The sequence below is a fragment of the Polypterus senegalus genome, chromosome 13, assembly GCF_016835505.1.
Source record: "Polypterus senegalus isolate Bchr_013 chromosome 13, ASM1683550v1, whole genome shotgun sequence".
NCBI lineage: Eukaryota > Metazoa > Chordata > Cladistia > Polypteriformes > Polypteridae > Polypterus > Polypterus senegalus.
In genome coordinates this window covers 86,068,387-86,093,831 of record NC_053166.1, presented here as the reverse complement: position 1 = coordinate 86,093,831, position 25,445 = coordinate 86,068,387, and the positions used below count along the sequence as shown (strand labels likewise).

The 25,445-nt window shown below is 35.9% G+C and overlaps 1 protein-coding gene across 4 annotated transcripts in view; it reads left to right on the top strand.

Moving 5' to 3' along the window:
• The window catches only part of LOC120541981 (pro-neuregulin-2, membrane-bound isoform-like), a 664,098-nt gene that overhangs the window by 566,877 nt on the left and 71,776 nt on the right, over window positions 1–25,445 (top strand). For 3 of the 4 annotated variants that reach the window (XM_039774031.1, XM_039774029.1, XM_039774032.1), the window contains one exon: window positions 22,722–22,780. In XM_039774031.1, coding sequence (XP_039629965.1) covers window positions 22,722–22,780 — 59 coding nt within the window. The remainder of the gene's footprint in view (window positions 1–22,721; window positions 22,781–25,445) is intronic. The other variant, XM_039774030.1, reaches the window with a different exon arrangement.

The following is a 25,445-nucleotide window of genomic DNA, read 5'->3' as shown; positions in this document are numbered from 1 at the left end:
AGCATCTGTTTAAGCGTCTGATTAAAACGCTCTACCAACCCGTCTGTTTGTGGGTTATAGACAGACGTCTTCAGGTGCTTATATGGAGTAACCTGGCAACCTCCCTAAACGTATCCGAGGTAAAGGGTGTACCCTGGTCTGTGAGGACTTCCTTGGGTATACCCACTCTAGAAAACAGGTTGACCAATTCCTGTGCGATATTCTTTGTATTAGCGGAGCGCAGCGGAACCGCCTCTGGATATCGAGTTGCGTAATCAACCATGACCATTATATATTTATGGCCACGATTCGAGGGCTCCAGGGGTCCTACCAGGTCGACCCCTATTCTCTCAAAGGGAATGTCAATTAGGGGTAGAGGAACGAGAGGAGCACGTTCCCTCCTAGGTATCTGGTGGGTTTGACACTCCGGGCAGGACTGACCTCCTCATTAATTCTGGGCCAGTAAAAACGGAGTTTTATCTGCTCCAAAGTTTTCTCGGCCCCGAGGTGGGCGCCTAGGAGGTGGGCATGGGCTAGTTCGCATATCTCCTGCCGGAAGGTACGCGGCACTAGCAACAATTTCCGTACCTCGCCCTCGTGAGTCGCAACTCGATATAACAGATCATTTTCAGGAATGAAAAAGGGCTCTCGTGGCATGGAATCGTCAGCCTGTTGGCTGCCAGGGACAACAATAGCATTCCGGGCAAACTTCAGGGAATCGTCGTTCCACTGTTCTCTTTTAAATGACGCGGGCGTGGATCTAAATTGATGGTCCAGACTGCTCAGAGGATCTTGTAGCTCTGGGGAAGTAATGGCTCCTCGGCTCGTGCCCTCACCCGCGGAAGCTTCCGGGTCAGGGTCCGACGCCTGAGATTCTTCCCCCTGGCATTCTACGTCATCACTATCTGTCCGAGTGCACGGCGAGGGAGCCGCGGGAAGAGTGCCCCGCCAATCCATAACCAGACCCAGAGAGGCCACAGGAGTGGTTCTACTTTTACCGCTGGTATTATGTGACCAATCGTGTCCCAAAATCACTGGAAAAGGGGGCTCGGGCAGCACGGCCATCGGCAATCGAGTTAAGTCCCCTTTCCAGGCGATATAACATTCAGTGGAACGATACGACTTAGTCTTCCCATGTACACAAGTGACCTTTAGGTGTTGGTTTAGCCACTGTCGCGGTAAAATATAATGGCGAGCCACAATGGTTATGTTGCTGCCGGAATTAAATAGGGCCATCACCGGATGCCCGTTTATCAAAACCACTCCCATGTTAGGGATTGCCAGAGGATGCGACAGAGCACAGTGCCTTTCACTTGTAGCCCAGGTGCAGTCCATCGGCTTGATGTTCAGGGGGCAGGCCAGTAATGGATGTCCAACCTCCCCACACTTGAAACAGCGGCGGGAGGGCGGCTTTTCTCTGGGCTTCGGCGGCACTTCCGCAGCGCATCGAGTGGGCTCGGGGGTAACGGCCCGTCCCTGTCGGGCCCCGTGAGCTGGCCTTTCCGACCCCCCGGTTCGGTGAACCGAGAACTGACGCTCCAGGACTTCGAGGAGACCCTGCATGTCCTTAAAAGGATGCCGTCGAAACTGCTGCGCGAGTTAACTAGGCATGGCGTTGACAAGCCCGTCACATGCCACCTGCTCAACCACTTTCCGGGCTTGGGGACCTTCAGGCCGTAGCCAGCGTCCAATCTTGTCCCAGAACTCAAAGGCCTGTGCTCGCGCTGTCTTATCGGGGTCAAATTGCCAGTCTCGCCATTCCCTTGCCTGCTGGCCTGACGTAATGCCGTAGCGCCCCAGGATCTCAGTTTTTAGGTGGTCGGAATTCACGGCCTCCTCCTCAGGGAGGTCGTAATAAGCCCGCTGTGCGGGCCCCTTCAGGTAGAGCGCCAGGATGGACGCCCACTCGGACCGCTGCCACTGGTTCCGGGTGGCCGTTTTTCAAATATGCCCAAATAGGATTCTATGTTGTCTGCCTCTGATAACGGAACAAGTGGAGGGGGTAAAGGTCGAGGCGGATCCGGTCTTACCGTCTATGCGGTGGCCAACCTGGACTTTGTTTCCTCAAGTTCACGTTTCGTTGCGGCCTGTTCTAGTTGGAGGGACTGGATTTGGGCTGCCATCCCTTGAAGTACGGTGTTCAGATCCTGTCCTTCGGACATTTTTCGGACTTTCAATCCTGCCGGCTACGCCACTGTAAAGAAAGGACAAAACAATTATAAAGGTTTGGGGTATCCGGCCCCATATACTGCACAATATTCAAAAAAACAACACAGCTTGTTGCCACAGTCAAGTACATCAACTTTTCATATCTGACCACCCAAAGATGGCGGCTGAGGAGTATTTATGTAGGAGGGGCCGGAAGTAGAGGTATGCTGGGAAGGAACCGAGATGGATGATGGGATTGATGACGTCATAGATGGAGGAACAGAGGAAGGGCGGAAGTAGCGTACTGCGGTCATTGTAGGCTCATGGCGGCGGTGCATCTTTTTTTCTGTAGGAAACAAAGAAGGAAAGGTTAGTACCCCTCCACTCCCAGCTGGCATACGGCTTTCCGATCTTATTTAGGTCCGTCCGCGGCCCCCTACTTGCACGTGCGTGACACTACCTTAACCTTAACCTCAAAATTTCTGTTTTTCTTTCCTTGAAAGTAGAATGAGAGAAGACCCATCATATATCCCATCTTTATGAATGTCATGACAATATTGTTATGCAAAAGGCTGTATGCATCTTTGTATACTTTGCCATCAGACAACACTTTATTTCATTGGATATATGTGTTATATTTACAAATGGGGGTGGCACGGTGGTGCACTGGTAGCACTGCTGCCTCGCAGTAAGGAGACCTGGGTTCGCTTTCCGGGTCCTGTCTGCATGGAGTTTACATGTTCTCCCTGTGTCTGCACGGGTTTCCTCCGGGTGCTCCAGTTTCTTCCTACAGTCCATGGACATGCAGGTTAGGTGCATTGGCGATCCTGAATTGTCCTTGGTGTGTTGTGTGCCCTGCGGTGGGCTGGCACTCTGCCCGGGGTTTGTTTCCAGCCTTGAACCCTGTGTTGGCTAGGATTGGCTCTAGCAGACCCCTTGACCCTGTAGTTAGGATATAGCAGGTTGGATAATGGATGGATGGATTTATACGGTGCATCCGGAAAGTATTCACAGCGCATCACTTTTTCCACATTTTGTTATGTTACAGCCTTATTACAAAATGGATTAAATTCATTTTTTTCTCAGAATTCTACACACAACACCCCATAATGACAACGTGAAAAAAGTTTACTTGAGATTTTTGCAAATTTATTAAAAATAAAAAAATTGAGAAAGCACATGTACATAAGTATTCACAACCTTTGCCATGAAGTTCAAAATTGAGCTCAGGTTCATCCTGTTTCCCCTGATCATCCTTGAGATGTTTCTGCAGCTTAATTGGAGTCCACCTGTGGTAAATTCAGTTGATTGGACATGATTTGGAAAGGCACATACCTGTCTATATAAGGTCCCACAGTTGACAGTTCATGTCAGAGCACAAACCAAGCATGAAGTGAAAGGAATTGTCTGTAGACCTCCAAGACAGGATTGTCTCAAGGCACAAATCTGGGGAAGGTTACAGAAAAATATCTGCTGCTTTGAAGGTCCCAATGAGCACAGTGGCTTCCATCATCTGTAAGTGGAAGAAGTTCAAAACCACCAGGACTCTTCCTAGAGCTGGCCGGCCATCTAATCTGAGTGATCGGAGGAGAAGGGCCTTAGTCATGGAGGTGACCAAGAACCCGATGGTCACTCTGTCAGAGCTCCAGAGGTCCTCTGTGGAGAGAGGAGAACCTTCCAGAAGGACAACCATCTCTGCAGCAATCCACCAATCAGGCCTGTATGGTAGAGTGGCCAGACGGAAGCCACTCCCTAGTAAAAGGCACATGGCAGCCCGCCTGGAGTTTGCCAAAAGGCACCTGAAGGACTGTCAGACCATGAGAAACAAAATTCTCTGGTCTGATGAGACAAAGATTGAACTCTTTGGTGTGAATGCCAAGCGTCATGTTTGGAGGAAACCAGGCACCGCTCATCACCAGGCCAATACCATCTCTACAGTGAAGCATGGTGGTGGCAGCATCATGCTGTGGGAATGTTTTTCAGCGGCAGGAACTGAGAGACTACTCAGGTGTTGTGTGTAGAATTCTGAGGAAAAAAATGAATTTAATCCAGTTTGGAATAAGGCTGTAACATAACAAAATGTGAAAAACTGATGCGCTGTGAATACTTTCCGGATGCACTGTATATGGTTACTTTGGCTTAGACACCTTAGTTTTCTTCAGTGGGTCTAAACTGTGTTTCAATAAGGCCAAGTTATTTTATTGGTTTAATAAGTTTTGTAAATATGAATTTTTTGTTTCTCACCTTGATGATCAGTCAAGGACCGTGCCAGTAATCAATGCTTTCTAATATCAGGTTTTCTAGTAAGGTATTAAATTACCTTGGTCAGTGCTGCTCTTATTGGGGGAGCAACTTAATGACAAGATATTGGCCTACATGCAGCTTACATAGTGAGAGGAACTTAGTTTACTGTATTTCTGTACAGGGAAGCTAATTTTATTTTTGGCTTACAGATTAAAGATTTGCTGTGAATTGTATGGTTAAATGTGAAGAATATATTTCAATTTTTTAGACATTTAGCTGTATGAAGTATGACCTGACATGTCAGATAAAAGAGGGCAATGACAAATTTGTCTTGAAAGATTCACAGCAGTATATGCGCATTTTCTTGTATGAAATGAATAATTCAGATTAATACTAGTATTATTTTGTAGGCTGACTACAGAATTGCAGCACAGATAATGAGACTATACATGTTTTAGTTTTTGAATGTGATTTGAAATTGAGTTTCATATGAGAAATATTTGGAAAACCAGTAGGTTAGGATGGAATTGTAATGCTAAAGTAAGGTTAGAAAAAGAATACTTTAATTCTTTGCCACAGGTTAGATATGAAGGCAATTATGAGAGTCCAAAAAAGTACAAGTATGTAAGCACAACTTAAAATTGGGTAACAATCTCAGCAACTATTATTGTGTTGTTGTTATTTAACAGCTTTTATAGTTTTACTTCAGGTTCAATTTATACAGTCTGTAGCCGCCGAAGCGTAAGGCAAAGTCAAGCACGGGTAAAACGTATGTTGAAAGAAATCTTTCAGTCCAAAAGTTAGTTTTAAAAATATTTAGTGAAAGTTAAAGGCAAATAATCCACACAAGAATAAAAGAAAAAATAGTTACGCATGTAGAATAAAAAAAGCAAAAAAAATGAGGAAAAAATGTATCTTCTCTAAACTTAGCTTTTCTTGAGAAACTTTAGTTACTTCTGTACTTAGGTTCTTAATTTCTTCTTCTGTATGCCTTAAGCGTACGGTTCAACACTTAAATATGTGCTGTTTTACAATTTACTTTACACACTCACAAAGCCTGTAGGCGAGCACGGTTTAAAACCGTATGCCTCTATACCTTACACATGGCAAGGCCGTCACTAACTGAAGAATAATGTTTACTCAGAGCTATTAGAAATGGCAAGAATATACCAATATAATTCTACTTATGGGGTTTATAAGAACATCCCATAGATTATGCTTTGTAATCTAGTAAAATAGTCATGAATCTTATAGAACTAGGAAAATGGCTTTTACACAGTTATTTTGACTGAAAATGCCTCTGAACTATTTAACATGGTATGGATCCTATAGTTAGGATATAGTGGGTTGTATAATGGTTGGTTGGTTGGTTGGGTAAAATTATATTTACCATACAGAGGTCAGCATTGATCCCAAATATTTTCTTGCATAACCTAATTGTATACCAAATAACCTCTTCAATGTTATTTTTGCAGTTTATTATACTATGGGTTTTTCTACAATATCTTCTTATTTTTGAATGTGTAAAGCACAGTGATTATCTTTGAAAGACCCTGTAATCAGAGTCCATGTGATTTATCATTATGTATCTGTTAATTAAACAGTGGTTCAGAATTAAATCAGAGAATACACCTTTGTTGTAATCACATTGATTTGTAAACACAAATAAGTATGAATGGATTAGGATGTTCTTTTTTCCCATGTCCTATATTTTCTGTCAGTCATTTTGGTTTCCAACCAAACTCTTTTGGTTTATTTTTCTGGGCTCTGTTGTTGTTTTGATGCTCACACCATGTCCATGCCAGGTATGTTGTTGCCTCTCAGATGTTTGTGAGCTATTATTATATATCCAGGAGAACAGAAATTTTATATTTTTAGTTTTAGATTCAGGAAGTAAAAATATAGTATAAAGGCCTAGGGAGCCAGTCTGAGAAAGATCATCAAGTACTTGTAGGTAAGGTTTTTTTAGTGTATGAATCTGTAGAAGCCATAGTATTTTTGTTATGCTTAGCTGAGCTGTTATATTGACATACTGAGTAATGATGCACAGTTGTCTAGTTTCTGTTCTGAGATACTAAACATGTTTTACTAAGCAATGACTGTGACTGATCAGTTTCTTTTAAGCTAGCCATCCAGCTAGCCATTGTCTGTCAATAATTGCAATTGCACAGTACTTCTTAACATAGTTCTTATACACAATAATCTGTCCAATTGGGTTGATAAAAAAGAAACAGAAACACTAATATTTTTCTGTATCTAAATGCTAGATCATCAGTGCTATTTTGTTTGGTCACAGAGGTTATGTAAAGCAAAATCTAAATTAAAAATGAACAATCAAGCTGAAGTACTTAAATTCAATAAAAAGTACACCAGAAAATCAAACAAAAAATGTAATCTCATTTTGCTCAACTGTTAAAACCCTGCCATCCTTTATTTCACTAGGGATTTGTTAAATTATTTAAAACTTAAAAACGTGTTAGCACAATTAAGGAGATTTTGAAGCCATTGTCATATTTTGTTACTATAGAACTGGAACATTCAAACTTAAAATACAAAACTTTAAAGCAACAGGTAGGACGTGTCATTGTTTAAGAATATTTTCATTTATTCAAAGATTCCTCCTATGTTATACTGTAAATATTCTCTTTTGGAATTTGATTTTGAGTTTGGCTTTTATGGTGCACTGGACACTGTACCATGAATTACTGATTTACTTTTTAAAAAATTTGTTAGCTATTACCAGATCAGATGCCATGACAAAATCTACTATCCTCTCCCATTCCTTATTTCTCTGGCCTACTCCCCACCCTCCATGTATGCTCTATCATCTCTCCATTCATTCCCATATTTTCATTTAGATCACCACCAACAATCACCTTTTCTCCCTCTTATACTGCTGTAAGCTGTTCATCTAATTGTGCCCAGAAAACACCCTTCCCCCTCTTCCTCACAGCCTGAGGAGCATGTGTACAAATGACATTACTTACAGTCTTACCAAGGCTCAGCCTGACATTCATCACACTGAGAAGACTGCCTTTTAGTTCTTTAGATACTACTATACTTACACCATTACTTCCTTGCTCATTTGCTCTACAACAACTCAAAGCCTCCTCCCAGTTATCTTGCCTTATTCCCATTCCATATAGTTTCCTGGGGCCTAATGCATAACATCGTGCATAGAATTCACACTCTAACATGGCGTACGGACAAAAGTGGAAATGTGCTCATGCACAAATAAATCCGGATGCATAAATCTGTGTGAACACCAACTTCCACGTTCTTCCGCTACATAAATCCTGGTCAGTGTGAAAAATAATGCACATGCATGTGCCTGCTGTTCCACCCCATCTCCTCCCAGAATTACGCCTCTTTGAATATGCAATTAATTATAAATAGCCCTTAAGCTCAGCATTCTGTGAAAAGGTAATGGCAAAAGCATGGGTGGAAATAGAAGAATTTCAGCGAATACCAAGTGGAGGGAAGGAAAATTGTACTCTTTGTTGGTTTAAACAGTGGTATAAACAACAAAAGGAAGTTGATTGAGTTTCGGAAAAACTCGAAAGCTCAAGTTCTCAAAGTCGCACAGAAAAAAAAGGCACACGGTGTCAAAGAAATGTTAATTTTAATCTCATAGTTTATTTTGTCATTAAACAGAACATCATAAACTTCATCTTAAAATTGTTTAATGCTTTGTTTTGTATTTGATCTTCTATGTGCTCTATGTGTGTAAATCACTACGTGCTTCTTAAACCAGCTTTCTCTTCCTCCGACAGGACACAGAATCCATTACATTCATGATATTACAGCTCTCTGAATAATTAAAATACTGACTTGTATACTTGATATAATTTTCATGATGATAGGAGTTAAAGCATGTTATTAAACATGGGAACACGTTGGCGCAGTGATTGTTCATGCCTCACTCAAGATGCTTGCTGCGCCGTGTGCTACCTTCGATGAAATAATTCATTGCAGCAGTACTGTCTCTTTCAAACGTACTATCCTTACTTTTCTTTCTCCAAATACACAATTGCCACACAATCAACTCTGTAATAGACATTAATCCATCTGTAAACTTAGAACGCAGATTCTTTAAAACTTTTATGGAACATTGAAATATCTTCATAGTACATGTTAAATTATTCTATCCATCCAGTTTTGCGCCAGTCCCAACAAGAATACAGCACGAGACAGAAACAATCCCTGAACGGAGCACCAGCTCCTTCCTAGCGCTGCAACACCGTGTCCTCACATGTTTTTTATTAACAATATAGATTATTTAAATTAAGTTAAAGTTTTATTTTGCTGCATTTCATCTTAAAAATAATATTGTTATCATATGTAAATACGCGCTTTATAAAGTGGCTCAGGTTGTGCAATATTATAACTGTATCGCAAGTCTACAGTGAGGTGATTTTACTAATAAGTACAAAAGGTTCTACAAGGAGCACTTGATGGACCGCAAGGAAAGGCTCTGAAGCGTTTGCCATATGAGAGCAGTTCATTAGACAGCATGGCTGAGGCAGCGTATGCTTGATGCTGTATACCGATAATTCTCTTTCCGATCAGCTGCTGTACAGTAATATGGAAAAAGGTGATCCACTGTGGCAACCCCTAGTGGGAGCAGTTGAAAGAAGAAGAAGGTGCAGTGAGAATAACAACGCTAAAGCAGCTATTGTATTTAAAATAGTCTGACCATTCTGTGGACCATTATATTGTTACAGGTTAATTACAATCAGATGCATTAAACTAATAAACAATATGCGGTTAATTTCAGTGTATTTGTGTCAGGGATGTGGATCTAAAAAAAAAAAGGAAACCACACTGGAACAGTAGCACTGCTTTGACGCTGGGTGCCGCCAGTCTGCAAAACCAAGTGCAGAACTTGCTTACGCCAGGGTATGAGCTACCATGGAAATGTGCGTGGCTTTACGCCAAGTTTAGGTTTTATACATCGCGATTTGAGCGTGGATACGTTCATACATAACAATTTTGTGTGTACACACTGTTTATACATGAGGCCCCTGCACACACAACATTCCCAGTTATTGTCCAAACAATCGGTGTCCCCACTCTTAACTTTAACTTAACGTTTTCTTTCTTCTCCCCTCTCTTCTTCTTCTGGTTCTTCTGTTCTAACATCTTTAGCTGAGCCTGCCCTTGGCCCAGAAGTCTTTGCTCACTGCCTGACCTCTGCACTGCCCTAGCATTTTCCAAAGCTGATTGGATTTTGATTCCATCATTAAGGTTTTGGCTAATGTTTTGCAGCCGGACGTCCTTTCTGACACTAACTCTATTGGGTTTGGCACAAAATTGGGCTGGTTTGCAGCCTTGGTGGCAAGATTAGTCTTTGGATAAGTAAAGTTGTTAAAAAAGAATGGCATGAGTAAACACTAATAGTCAAGATTAATTAAAAGCATGAGAGAAAGCACAAGGGTTTAGGCAAGATTTTAATTTTTCCATATGTGAAACTTTAAATGTTTCTTATTGAGCTGACAGAATTCACAACAGAAAACAATTTTATTGTACACATACTGTAACTCTCTTCAAATTCCAAGCTTTGGTAACTTGGATACAATACCTTCAAAAGATTTTACCTAAAATAGACACATACTTGGAATTTTGATAAGACAGGCAATTTTACACTGCACAAAAGAAAAGGTTGTGTTAATGAGAGTGCTATCAATAGGTGATGGAAAAGTAGGCAAAGTAAACTGTAACATCTTGGCAAATTGACATATAATTTTTAAACATATATATATGTAGCAAATAGCATCTGAAGATCAAGCAGTTTCCATTTTTATATATCGACATTTAAATACTGTTTTTATATTCATTTTTTATGTTCAGTTTTCATAAAGATATATATTTCTGTCTTTGAATACTTTTATTAATTAAGCATTTGCATAATTTGATAATTTGCTTTTTTAAATGGCTCACAATTAAAAATTCTACATAACAAATATTAATGAATATTTGAAATAAATGACTCTGAGATTACTATAAAGCTAAAGAAATTACATATTACTACTTATGTTTTTTGCTTTTGATAAAATATAAATTTAGATATAGGAAGTACAGTTCTACTGAAAGTATGACAACATTTTGACAGCTCTCACTTTCAGTCTCTAAGTTTCACAGTTATGAAAGTGAACCCTGTGAGACATTTACATGGTGGCAAGTTACACTATTATACAGTATACTAGGCAAATGTGTTTGAACCTCCTTGCTTTATCGGGGCACTTACATTAATCAGCCACTAAATGACACTTTGGAATTGATTCTCTCATGACAAAAGCTCTTCCAGTATGCTTGATCATTACTGCCATATGTAGCTAGATCGTGAAGCACTATATGTTAACAACATTATTTATTTCTGTAACACATTTTCATTCACAGAATGTAGCTCAAAGTGCTTTACATGATGTCAAAGAAAAGAAAAACAAATTAGGTAGCAATAATAAAGGAAAAGTAGTAAAAAAATGAATATGAGCTTACATAATACACTGTAGATATATAATTAGTAAACAAGTAAAGTTTAATATATATTATTGTATTCTAAGTCTTTAAAAATGAGTCTATGATAAAGTCAGATGGCTGAGAGGAAAGAAAAAAAAAATCCAGTTTAGCTGGAGCAAAAACAAAATCTGCAGGGATGCCAAGGCCAAAAACTGACCCAGCCACCACTAGGCATTCTGCCTAACACAAATGTCCTTAAGTCATTCTTCATTGTCCTGGCTTTATCCCAGAGAATTTGCCACAGTAGGTCTAGTGGACCACAGGGGCACCTGCCTCCATTCATGCATTACTGGTAGAGCAAAATGTCACCACAGAGAAACTGGAAAAGAAAGCAGAGAAAGTAGAGATTACACGTCTTGTTGTAGAGGTCTGTTTCACTGAAGAAGCTCATGGGGCTTAACTTAATTATTTGCCTCACAGGAAGTCATTTTAGTGCTGAATCTATGAGTGCACATTTCAGGAATAAGATTTGTGAATAAAATCATTGAAATCTTCAAAAATGTTTATTTTGTCTTCACAGCTGCTGCTTAAATCATTGTTCTTATAGATGGCTGTTTCGTGATACTTATTATTATGAGTTAGATGAAGCAGTGACCATCTGTTAAGGTCATGTTAATAAAGATTAAAATGAGAGATAAATGAGATCCTTTAAAATGATGTTATTTATGGATAGATAGATAGATAGATAGATAGATAGATAGATAGATAGATAGATAGATAGATAGATAGATAGATAGATAGATAGATAGATAGATAATAACACATTTAACCAGTAAAATCTCCAAATAAGAGAGTAAGGAAAATATGCATAAATAAGGATTTGTTTTCTACATTGCCCCTCCACCCCATACCTTTCCATCTCTTGTTTCCGAAAACTATACTAAGATCAAACATTTCAAGGTCCCGGTCCTCTGCCATTCCATGAAGCATGGCATACCTGAAATGCATGAACCCCAAGCTTGGGAGCTAATTCATTACTGAGGTAAAATAAAATAAAATAAAAGACGAGGAAACAACTAAACTAACTTAGGTTAATCTCATTTATGAGATTAATTTATAGTATATACAATAAATTAAGAACAACTTCTAATTGTATCATTCCCTAAACTTCTTAAAAAAGGATCAGAAAAAATAAAAATATTTATTAGTATTCTTAAGTTGTATTGCAAGACAGAAAGATATTAGGGAGGTGAGTGAAAGTTCAGTAGCAAAAGGTGCCAAGGTATTGCTTCAGACTATGTGACAATTATGCAGGTAACATTGAAGAGAATTTTAACAGTAATGAAAGAACATAGAAATAATAACAATATCAATAAAAAAAAGGGAAGAGTGCAAACAACTAGGAGCGCTAAATAAGATTAATGGCATTTATATAATATAACCAGTGTATTATTAAGTAGAAATTGAAATTGCTTGCTTTAGCAGAATTCTTTCTGTACATTTTTGTTATAATGGATGGATAGATTACAGTCCAATACAGGCTTCAAAAACTGCATTTGTGATTAGTAGGACTTATTCCTTTTAATTCTGTCACTCTCTCTCCTGAGAATTGTAAAAGTGGGTGTAACAATTAGGAAATAATCTGAGCTAGGCTGGAGTCTATAGTACCATATCTAATACCCACTTTACAAAGATACTTCTTAATAACATGAGATGCAGCCCTCTTTCCAGCAATCAATTAAGGAGAAGCTCAAAGGAAGTAAACTTACTTTTCTCAGAAACAATTTCTTTCTTCCCTCCGATGTGGAATAGCACATTTTCTTTTTCATGGAGTTTGTCAAATCCAATGATGAAGGCTCTCAAGAAGCATTTACAGGTAAGCAATTTGCACTTTCACTTTCCAGATTTTCTTTGATGACATCAACCAGGAAGTTTGTTTAAAAAACTCTTGTCATTATTTTTAAGGACTTCTGGCTCGTGCTTCTTTCATAAATCTGACTATTACATTCACATTCTCTGGTAGCAATTCTCTTTTCAGTAACAGACACCATTGGTGACAGCTGTTCGATGCAGGCTTGGAAGCATGTGTTCCAAGTACTTGATCTGGGAAACAGACAAGTTAATTTCACTATCTTACTCTTCATTTGTTCCACGTTTTTTGCAGCTTTATCTCAAAGTGTCTACCAAGATGATGCACTTCATTCTTCAAACCTTAAACTTGCATTTCTCAGATATTGCTGCAGTCTTACATGCATCAGTTTTAGAACTGTGATATTCTTTATTTGCAAAAAAGTGAACATTTTCCTCTGTCAACTACAAAACTCTTGCTATTGTTGAGGTGTAAAATTATGAGCTTGCTTTCAATAAGTAACAATAGTGAAGATTTATTTTTATGTTAGTGGCAATATTGTTCTTTGCAGAAGTCCTAACAATCATTCATCCATCTTTCCACTTTTTAACCCACTTTTTATTTTCTCCATATGTAGTTTTCCAGTGGTTGAAAATATGTAGATATCCCTGAAGTTAACGATTTCCAGTGTGATATCTGTTTATACGTGTGTGTGTCTGTTTCTATGTATTTTGTCTGTGACATTCTTAAATCATCAATATGTCAACCAGTTACAACCAGATTTACTCACAATACAAAGAAAAATAAGGATTGTTTGAAGACACTGAGCTGAAAGATCATTTACTAAACATTGCACCACAGGACTTTAAAATAGTGAGAAATCAGGAGACAGAAGATGTAAGGTGTTTGGTGGATTCATATTAGACGAGCAAAGATGACAAACAGTCTTGGATGATATACTTTAAAGCTTTGTACGTCAGTAGCAGAGTATTGACAATGCTGAGTCAGCATTCCGATTTCAACATTTCGAATTTTTAATTAACTTATTAACTTCTGTTAATATACTGTGCGTGGCAGGTATTGAAAAAAAAATTACAGTAATCCAGTAGAGGGGTAATGAAAGCTTAAAAGAGTGTTCTAGAATTAGAAATGGAGAGGTAGGGCTCTGACAGTGTTTCAGGAGAAATTGAAGAAATTTAGGCTGTAGGTATAATTGTAACCTTTTATGTTTGGAATATTTATCATTGCCATTTTTAAATTACCTGCACTCTGTTTCCTATGATAGACAGAATTAACAACCTTCCAAATTTTATTATTGTTATGCTGGCTTTCAAGCAAAACATGACTCATCACTACGGGAGCATAACTTGTAAGAATGTCAGCTTCTGTTTCAAATTTAAATTTTAACATGAAACTTTTACTTATTTTCTTATATTCTTGTGTACTTTGTCATGTCCATGCTAAATGTCACAGCTTTATAGAATTTTTTTCAGAATTATCTTCTGCAAAAAATAAAAAGAACATAAATAAAAATGAAAAAGAAGATTTTGAATATAGGCTACAGTCTTTATTTTTACTGCTGAATTTTAATTCTTGTTATATGAAAATGCTGTACATTTGGATGATGAGCTAGAAATCATTCTATTGTCAGGAAATGTTAGGAGCATGTAAACTTAAGTTTTGTTACATTTGCTTGAAATGGACATTTTCTGGATTATACAAATCATATATACATTTTCCCCATAGGGAACCACAGCTCTACGGTTGTTATTAAAAGTCTACACATCCTTATTTCCATTTGTTGATTTAAAGGCTCAAATCAAGACAAACTATGTCATACCATTTTCTCCCCTTTAATAAGACCTACCAACCAACAAGATATTAGTGAAAAATGGAATTATTTATTTTTAGAAAAAAAAAACAACTTTAAAATACCAATGCCTAAATTTCCTAAATGTGCATACTTTTTAATTTATGTTTGATGGAAGCCCATTTTTCTTTTGATTCCAGCATTGTCTTTTTGAATAGATAGGCTTCTATCAACTTGAAACACATGAAATTTGTAATTTTATCCCACTCTTCTTTGCAGAAGAGTTCAAGCACATTCAATTTGTGATTGGATCTCCTGTGGACAGCTGACTTTAGGTGAGTCCACAGATTATCTATAGGATGGTGGTCTAGGGGCTGATCTGGTTATTCCAGGGCATTGATTTTTCTCTTTTTAAGGCTTCTTTTAGATGACTAAGTTGCGTGCTTCATATTGTTTTCATGTTGAAGGGTGCATTTCTCATTTAAATTCAGCTTTCTTGCAGATAGCTTTAGGTTTTGCTTCAAAATATCTTGAAAGATGGAAGTATTTGTTTTCTTTTCTGTTCTTACTATAACCCTTGTCCTTTTTGAAGTAGAACAGCTTTATAGCATGATTTTTTTAAAGCCAAACATATCTTTTGGTATTAAGATCAGAAATGCATATTTTGGTCTCATTTAACCATAAGATATTTTTACTGTATAGTTTAGGGAGACTTCATGTGTCTTCCTGCAAAATACGCTGCATACATGGGCTTCTGTTTATGAGAAACACCTTTAGGAGGAAGAATATGCAAAATAACTATAGTATGGAGGGAGTGACTAGTTACTGCTTCTTGATGTAGCCTGATTGATGAACTTCTATCCTGGTCATCAGTTTTTAAGGGCTGTGCTGATCTTTGCTGTTCTTTTAGTGGTATTTAAATGGTGAAGTGAACAGTGTACTCTAATGTAATTAATGCTTTCCAAATTCATTTATGTCTCTCTCCTGACCTGTTGTTTGTACAATAATGTCTCATAGAATTTTTATTAGCATATTGTGGACTATGTTTTAAGTCTGAATTATGTATATAAGAACACTTGACGGAAATCCTCCACTACAGGAAAAGCCTGTGTTAGTTAGAGTTAATCAGAATCTCTTTACCTGATGCCTGGTGAAGGCAATTTACTTTTGCACGTGTAATGAAACGTCAAAGGTTAAATCTGAACACAGTACAGTTATGACTCACATTATGTGTACATTTATGCATCTAGGACTTTTTAAATATTTTTTTTATCAATCATCAATTTGATTTTCACTTTAATTTTGTTTGTTTCAAGATCTGATGTGATTTTCTTGATTGCAGTCTTTATATCAACATACACTGAAGTTTCAACAAAGGTGTTGTAGATTTTTGATATCCACTGTATATGTTAAAAATAATATTAACACTCAAAACAACAGCAATGAAGAGGGTAGTATGTCTAGGTCAAATTGACCAATGTTGTCATGGAAGATGCCAGGACATTTAGTGATTAAATTTTATTTCAGACAGCTGAATTCTAATAATAGATAAACATAGTATGCCTTTAAATCAAATAAAACACCTATGCAGCAAAGGAGATATTTTGATCATGGGTAATGCAATATCCCATTGACTGGAAAATGGGATTTCTCTTAGAAATGCAAAAGAAAAAGAAGGGATGCTCATAGTAAATGACCAGTCCATCTAACGCACAATACAAAAAAATGCATTTTTATACCTTCCCGTTTCTAATATAAAGATGAAGAAAGAGAAACTGATGGCAGAAAAAGACTTAAGACATTCCAACAGCAGACATTTTGAGATGGAGAAACACCTGTAAAATGTAGAATATGAAAAAATATTGCTATTACTTGTGTTGCTTTAGAGACACGATGATCTGTTTACCTAGTAAATATATTATAAACAAAGAAAGTTAAAGCATTTAAGATATGGCCTACTTAGTTGAATATTATTTTAATAAATGTTAGCTTAAAAAGATCATACACAAAAAGTGCAAAAAAAAAAAAAATATATATATATATATATATAGGTATATCAAAACAAGAAAATTATTTGTAATAATGAGAGACAGAAGAGAGAACTAAAATGTAAACACTGTAACTTTATCCCAGTACTACACCAATGAATCTGTGGAAAAAAAAACATAATTTAAGAAGACTCAAAAATGCATAAGCAACAATGACAGAAATGAGTAGGAAATGGCATATGAATAAAATGTTTGTTTAACCCCATGTGTTTACCAAAAAAGTAAATGAAATGCATAATTTGGAATTAAAAACAAACTTTTGTCAACTCAGAATGATTTGGCAAAAAGAAAAGAAAAATGATAATGGTGTAATAACATAATGCAACATTTTCCATCCCTCTTAATTGATCTCAGGCTTGTGGGAAATCACAGCCTATACTGACAGCACAGGGTGCAAGGCAGGAACTACCCCTGTGTAAAGTGCAGGTTTAGCACAGAATTCACACATACTGTATCCCAGACACTCATTCACACTAGATGCAATTTCTAGTTGCTAGTTAACCTATCCTGTACATCTTTGGAGGTATTAGAGGAAAACAAGGGTGCCCAGATAAATATTTATACAGAAACCAACTCGGGCAATGTCAACCAGTATACTGCAATAAACTGTTTCAGTTAATGAAAATTATAGCTGGTAGCATTTCAAGATTTCTGCTGTTGTTTTCCATTTTAGAAAAAAAAAATACTGACCTTTATGTTTTCTAAAATGGACTGTGTAAGTCTTTCTGGGAGCATCAGGCATGATGAAGGAGTCTTTCCTAAACAGGATGCCAGTCAATCACTAGATTGTCTCCCTTACATTAATGTCAGTGTTATTAAGGCATTTCAATTAACCTAATATGCATAATTTTGGAATGAGAACAAACTTTAAGGTACATGTGCAAAATATGCAGAGGAAAGAGGAGGATGTATAAACTTCACATAGACGTGGCCAGGCCATGAATGCTGTGAACTGGCAGTGCTAACCACTGTATCACCTGTACTATTAAAACATTTTAACTGTTACAGGATTATCTTCTTTATGTTTTTAATGCAAATGTCAAACAACACTTTTTACTATTAGTCTTGCAAGGTATATTATATGTTAAAATACATGCAGTGTGCTTGAGTCAAGTAAATATGTAAATTGCAGAATTTTAATAATCTGCTCGTGAATTACATGATGTAACTTATAAGATAAATTACTTAATACCAAATATCTCTGTATTCCATTCTGTGAGCACATGTAGTTGATAATTAATAACTATGCTTAAGTACAATTCATAATTAACTGCATTCAATTTTTTATGCCAGGGAAAGGACATTTACAAATATTTTAATGACATTGCATGATCTTTAAAAATGCAAAATGTATGCTAAAGTTTGGCTTGAGTTTGTGTCATTTTATTGTATATTCATTTAATCACACTATGTTCAGTCAATTTAAACTTGACTAAAGTAAACAAAGTGTATGAAACTGCATGACATGAAAATGATGTGATGTAATTAAGAGACAGTATATGCATGCACAAATTTTAAATAAAATGTTATTATGTAGTAGCACTAAAAATATAATGAAAGTGAAAGTGGGTGAGCTCGTGGCCTTGATGAGTGTATGGCTAAGGTATCATATGCATATCCAAAATGGTAAAAAGTCAGCAGACAGCCATCTTGAATTTCGAGACGGTTCTTCCAATTACTAAGTGAACTGAAATACGTTACAATAAATGTAAGCTTTGAAATGATGCATGTAACACTTCAAAGTGTTAAAAAATATTTAATCTGACATAGAATGATATGTTTTGTTCCAAAGTTATTCATATTTTAAAGAATTCACATAATACTAGTATTGCTTAATGGCATTTGTTGTTATATTCCATTAAATTAATGTTTTAAAAAAGAATGGATATTTAAACAGTATAAAATAGACGAATGTTTGCCATTTAACACATCAAGCTTAAATATGAAATTGAAATATAAGTATAAATATAAAAACCTCAGTTCACAAGAGTATAAACATGTTATGTTTTTCAATCAGTTTTATAAATATTTACTTCCTAACTAAACATTTCCAATGCCAACTTTATCCTACTTAGAGTAACAGAGAAATTGAAACAGTGGGTTTAAAACAGAACTTAACAGAACACTTGAAAGAATCAGTTATTCATTTTGTAATTCTCTTCTCTGTTTAGTTTTCTACAGTAGTGCTAAGTACAAAGCAAAATATCCTTATCCTAAAACTTGTATTACATTCTACTTACACATTAATACATGATGATATGTTCATTCTGTTAATATAGCAAAACATGTATAGCTGTTCAGTTTATATAAAAATATTAAAATATAGTGAATTGCCGAACTATTATTACATTCATATCAAAGCTTCACCACACCAACCAACCCAAATGTATACATATCTAGAGCTCAGAATTTTTTCCTTGACTTGGATTCTTGTAATGCCATCATAACCATGGTGTCCATGAAGTTTGTATTTTTAGCAAATGGATTTAAAATCTTACAAACAATTATATATCTATCAGAGGTTTTCGTACAGAAATAAATTTAATGTCTGTGCTTTATATTTTTTCGAATGATGGAGCACATGGCAAAAAAAAAAAAAACCCTAAAACTAAATACATTTTAAAGGCAAAGGCACATGCCTGGTTCTGTATTCTAAAATTTCTTATTTGTAACTTTATACAATACTAGGTTTGGTTGGGCTAGATGCCCAACACAAATAAAGAATTTGTTAACCTGACTTTTTGATGCATCTTAAACTGCATCGTACCATAAAATATATACAGGTATTTATTACAAATGTGAAAGATGAGCATCCTATGCCAACCTATCCAACCATGGTTAAATTTGAGAAAGTACCACAAGCAATGGAGTATGGCCATCCATAATATTTCTGTACTTTTGTTTAATAACAGTCATGTATGAAACGTCACTTTTATGTAGCTATGTTGATAGAAATGTGAGGAACGTTTTCAGAGGAATCTTAGTGACAATAAGGTATTTTGCTTTCGCTTTTATTTTTTTATTATTTATTTATATTTTTATTAAGTAAAGAAATGTCAAAACTAGTCCATAGTCTTAGCCAGCTTCCATAATGTATCCTCCATAGAAAGAGTTAAGACTATCGTCCAAAGGGATAAATGGATTTCCAAACCATCCTCTGCTGGAAAGCGTGTTAAGTGTTCACTGATAATATTTTTAAAATACAAAAGAAATGTTGTACATTAATTTAGAGGAAATCTTGCCCATGACTCCTCCCTGCGTTACTTTAGGCAGCATTTCATTAGTATTCCAGCCTTAACTTTTCCATTCTAAAACTCTTTTGAATTGTGCTGTTGAAAATCTTCTGCATCATTGTTCTGTTCCAAGCTTCATTTTTAGTTCTGCTTCAGATTTGGACAGATGGCCTCACATTCTTCACTACATGCAGTAATTAGCTTAAACTGTGAAGTAGCCCAAAACCATAATTCTCAATATACTATAGTCTTCAGTTAGAATGAGGTTCTTTAATGTTAAAGGTGACACCTTGCATTACAGAAAAGTAACCCTACTTTTGATTAATATGTCCAAAGCACAAGAAACATAAAACACTCATTTTGTAACGACAAAGACTTTTTTTTCATTTCATATCTAGAATAAATTTGTACTAAAAGGTAAATCTTGATTGTGGCAAGAGGTGACTTTATGTGCTTTGATGCTAAGCAGAAGTACTTAGAGACATTGTGGAGCATCTTTCACACTGTAAGCTAAATTTGAAAGATGATTTTTGGTTATGCCTTGATAATCTGTCAAACCCATGAGCTTTACAGTCTTATGAAACTACCAAACACATGATCATCAATGATCTTTCTTCTGCAGGAACCAGAGGCACTCTCAATGTTAGCCTGGTATTTAGCTTGAAGTTCAAGCTGATGCCTAATGATTTATTAGTTATTTACACCTATTTTGGTACCACAATACCACTTAGTGTAGAAATTGATTGTTTCCACTCCTGCAAAATTCTCAAGTACAATCTTTAAATGTTATTTGGTAGAAGTTGACAGCATTTATTTACTTTTCCAAATTCCACTTTTTTATTGTTTGCTTATTTTTGCCATATCAGTCAGTCATTTTCTAACCACCTCAGTCCTGAACTGCATTGTGCGAGCTACTGGAGCCTATCCCGCCTAGCATAGAAAACAAGGCAGGAACAAACCCTGGACAGGGTGCCAGTCCATTGCAGGGCAAACACACACACACACACACACACAAACTCCAACCACACACTCTAGGACCAATTTAGTATAACTAATCCACCTAACCTGCATATCTTTGGACTGACAGTTAACTACCTATATTGTCTTTGTACGTAAAGATCAGCTGTTTAATGTTTTCATATATTCATTGAGTTTAGTTGTTCTGCATATAAGAAGTCTAGAGTGAGCAAATCTCACAGTTATAGGTTATAACAAGAATACTATGTAAAGCGTGATGTTTTGGAAGATCTGTTTTCACAAAGTAATCAGTCCTTTACCTGACAGCTACATTAAGTCATCTTGTCGCTTTCTCCTAGCTGTACTTTCCTTAGGATGTGTACATCAGACAGTTTTTGTATTTGGTGGTTGTGTGTTGGTCTATTGTAATCATATGTGTGTGATTCAAAAGTAAAATTTTTGTTAAGGATAAAAACATAAGTAACTAAGATTTAGCTAATTGTTTTACTCTGTTTTCAAAAAAATGCATCTTTATGTTTTGGTTTCATACAATATTCAACTGCATGTGCTGCCAAATATTACAAATAAGTCAACTGTTAAACAAACAAACAACTTATAGTAGTCTCAAATGTTAAAATTAGGCATGTGCCTATGCCAGCTGTTAAATTATTTGTATGTGGAAAGTACCTGGAAAACTGTACAAATCCAGCTTCATATCATGATCTTCATACAGTTAAGAAAAAAACTCTGGGCTCTATATATATAGATATATATGTTTGTATATACGGTATGATATACGGTATAATAGTTTTTATTTCCACTACACATGAGATTTAGCAGCAAATTTAGATTCAATTAACTATAATAAACATGATTCTTACATAAATCATACATTTTTAAAAAGAGTCATTTTATTGGTATTATAACTTCAGTTTTATTCATGACAGGTCATAATTTTCATTGAATTAATAACACAAATCAATTATATATTAAATGATGGTTAAGTATTGAAATGAAATACCTTTAACTGTTAGACTGCAAAACTTAACTCATGAATTTCCTGACTGGCATGGAAAATCACAATAATTGTTGTTTATCTGGATGTCACTTTTTTCTTTTTCTATTTTTTACTCCTAAATTAACCATGTAATTTCTTTTCAGTTCATATTTGAGAGAATATGAATCATGTGTTGAATATAGACTTATAATTTATTTTAGGTGAAGTATTTTGTGTGTTTTAATCACACTGGTAAACTGTTTTTCTATGAATGAGAGAAAGTGAACAACAGAAAAATGAACTGTTGTTTATCAGGCCAAATAAAACTGAAGACCCCTTTTTCTTTTTGGTGATAATGTAAATAAATGGCATTTGTGTCTAAGAAAACTAAATATTAATTATTCACTTTAACTAAATAATCCAATTTTATTAAAGTATAAGCACATATTTAAAATCTTAACACATGATATGTGTCTCATGTGAATTGATTATTGATGTTTTGAAATCAAATATTAGCAAAACTGCACTTAATACACAATTGCCCTTTTCTAATAGTAACTGAAGTGTCCATTTTGCTTTCTGATCACGGATTTATTCTTTATCTGCCTTCATTTTTTCTTTAATTTTTCCCCTTTTCCTCCTTCAGATGCCCTAATGGATTCTTCGGACCCCGTTGTTCGCAGACTGAACCTTTGAGATTAATCATGCCCAAACCTACTAAAAGTATGTTCACAAAAATGATAATTCTGCACCTTTAGATTTATTTGGGGAATCACTAAATAAAGCTCTAGGTCAAGAATAACACTCTTTCCTTCTTCAATTCCAATCAGTGAGGAGGCCAAGCACTGTTCTGAAACACTGTTGTTGAGTTCATTACAGGGACGTCATGGTGGTGTCTGCAGTGGTTTCAAAGTTTACTTTCAGTATTGCTCTGTTCTAATATCATATTTCTGCTTTCTTGTTTTCTCTCTTTTCCTGTTTTGTTTTCTTCCGTTAGGTGTCCAAATGAATTTACAGGTGATCGCTGTCAAACCTTCGTAATCGCCGGTTTCTACCGTATGTTCATTTCTTCTTCTGTCTGCTCCTCATTTGCGTGGCATGGTGATGTTGAAATGTGGCATGCTTCTCTGTGTCTGTCCTAACTGTTGTTCATGTGGTTAGCTAGTAAAACAGTTTGTTTTATGTTTCGTTATACACATGTTAACAGATCATTCATACAATAAAAAAAATATATATTTTTGGAATAATGTCATTCATATTGACAAAAAACTCAACAATAAGCATTTTAACTGACATACTGCATTCATATTTACATACTGTATGGACTAAGTTAACAAAAGGAGCATGCAGGCAGATTGTAATACTGATATAATAATAGTAGCATGTGCTTTTTGGTACATTACTAATATGAACCAGCTATGAAAATATATAGCTGTTTATTGTATATGTTAAGATGTATAGTTTCAAAATGTAGGTCCAACAACAGAAAGTAATAGGTCTAATGAAGTATTCACAAATAAGAAAGAAAGAAAGACTGCTCTGATTCTAATTAGTCTGGATTAATTTCAGGACAAATCAAACTTTATTACTTGTACCATTATTTAAAACAATTACTTTTATAAAATAATTTCATGCATTTTACAAAGAGCAGTTCACTTAAATACACTTCATTTTGGCTTCATATTGCTTTGGTAAAAAGAATCTCCAAGTAAAATACCAGTTTGTAAGTAAACCTCTTGGTATCACAGTTTATGTTTAGTAGATAAGTAGTTACATTGGGGTGGTGTGAACTTCATCCTTGCAGTCTTTTGATTGATGGTGGAGACTGGATCCAGATGCTGCCCTTGTTGCTGGCATTCTCCCAAAGGACTTACCATGGAAGTAGCACTGCCAAACGGTTGCAATTTAGCATCCTGGATCTGTGTCTTCTTTAACAGTCAGAAGAGATGATATAACTGTGCTGCTCATGTGGGTTTCAGACTGAGCTTTTCTCTTCTTTATTAGAGCTGCATCTAGACACACAGAATAACTGATGAATCTCATCTTTGCAATAAACAAACCTTCAGCATTATAAGATCGTCCAAATGAAAATAAAACAAGACTAAATAAGTACATCTTCAGCTGTTTTTTTTTTTAAAGGTAACCGGCATCCAGTGATCTACAATAAGGAGATCTTGTACATAGCGTGCCAATGGACTGTTTAACGCTTCATAGGTACTTAATAGAATTTTAAAATCTATAGGAGAACTAACCAAAAGCCTGTGGAGTGATGCTAACAGCAGAGTTACATGCTCATTTTTGTGTTCTTGTTAGGATCCAAGCTGGTGCAAATTGTGTTAGTTGAACAGCATGTAAGCCACAGTCTGAACCACCCTACAATTATGGGGTAAAACATTGTATTAATTTCATAAAGTCATATGAATACATCCTGAACAAGATGTTTGTACAATGTATAACACAATCTCAGACACATAGATATGACCTCTGGGACAGAAAAATAAGCAAACAAATTAAACACTTGAAAAAACAAAGAAAACATGGGACCTTCTCTCCACCACAATATAAACTGACATCTACTTACAGTATACATTAACTTTGAAACAATACTAATGCTGTGCCTAAAGTATGAAATATTTAAACCTGAAAAACTGAGCAAAGTAATAAACATAAGAATTTCTTTTGTAAAATTCAGTTATGTAAAACTAAGTAGCAGCCAACCAAAATCCAATATGGAAATAATATGGAATGCATAGAATAATACAAGTATGAATGCACAGAAAGCACTGATCATCCACTCAATAATGCTACTTACAGTGCATTTTAAAAGGTGCTGATTTTGTTAAGGCATTCCTAGACTCTTTTTATGGATGATATTTCTATAAGGAAGTTTTGCGTTTTTGTATTCACATTGATGTTCCAGGTTGATTATTGTCTTAAAATTTCATACAGTATATTTGTTAAAATGATGATTTGCAATCTTGTATATTTTAAAGATTAAGACATAATCTAGCATAGACAGGCAGTTTACCAAAAAAATACTTGTCTGAGCAGTGTGTCATCTTATCAAAAATTAGACTCATACTGCAAACATATGTTTTTATGGAAGTTTCTATCTGTTCTCATCAAAACTCAAGCATGCCAAAAACCTGCTTTTAGATACAAAACAAAGCAACCCTGATTAATTGACATACTAATGCATGAAGATAAAAATCCGTAGCTACTTTTCACTGAATATGTACAAGAAATCCTGCAGAAGTCACATCTGGAAATCACATTGGGCTAGACTCATGGTAGGAATATTCTATCAAATTCTGATTGTGGTCAAGCTCTATACGGAAAGCAAGTTGATCCAGTCAAGCACACATGGAAGAAAATGGTTGAAATTGAATGTAACCATCTGAGCTTTTAGTATGCATTTTGACTGTGGGAGGAAACCCAGACTGCAGGTGTAATCTGAGCTGAAAACTTGTAGAATATACAAAATCCACAACAGAACAGATGTCAAACCAGTACAGACCATATTTATCAGTGTAAAAGCACTTTTTATCACGTTGCCAAAGTTTGATCAACAAACAAATTACTAATTTCTTTTCATATTTGTAATAATAAATTATCCCTTTCAGGTGGCATTACTATTCCCATTTATTGCTGCCTATGATTTATTTATCAAACAATAAGCAGAAATATAAAAAATATATATTTATTTAATACATATGAAGAA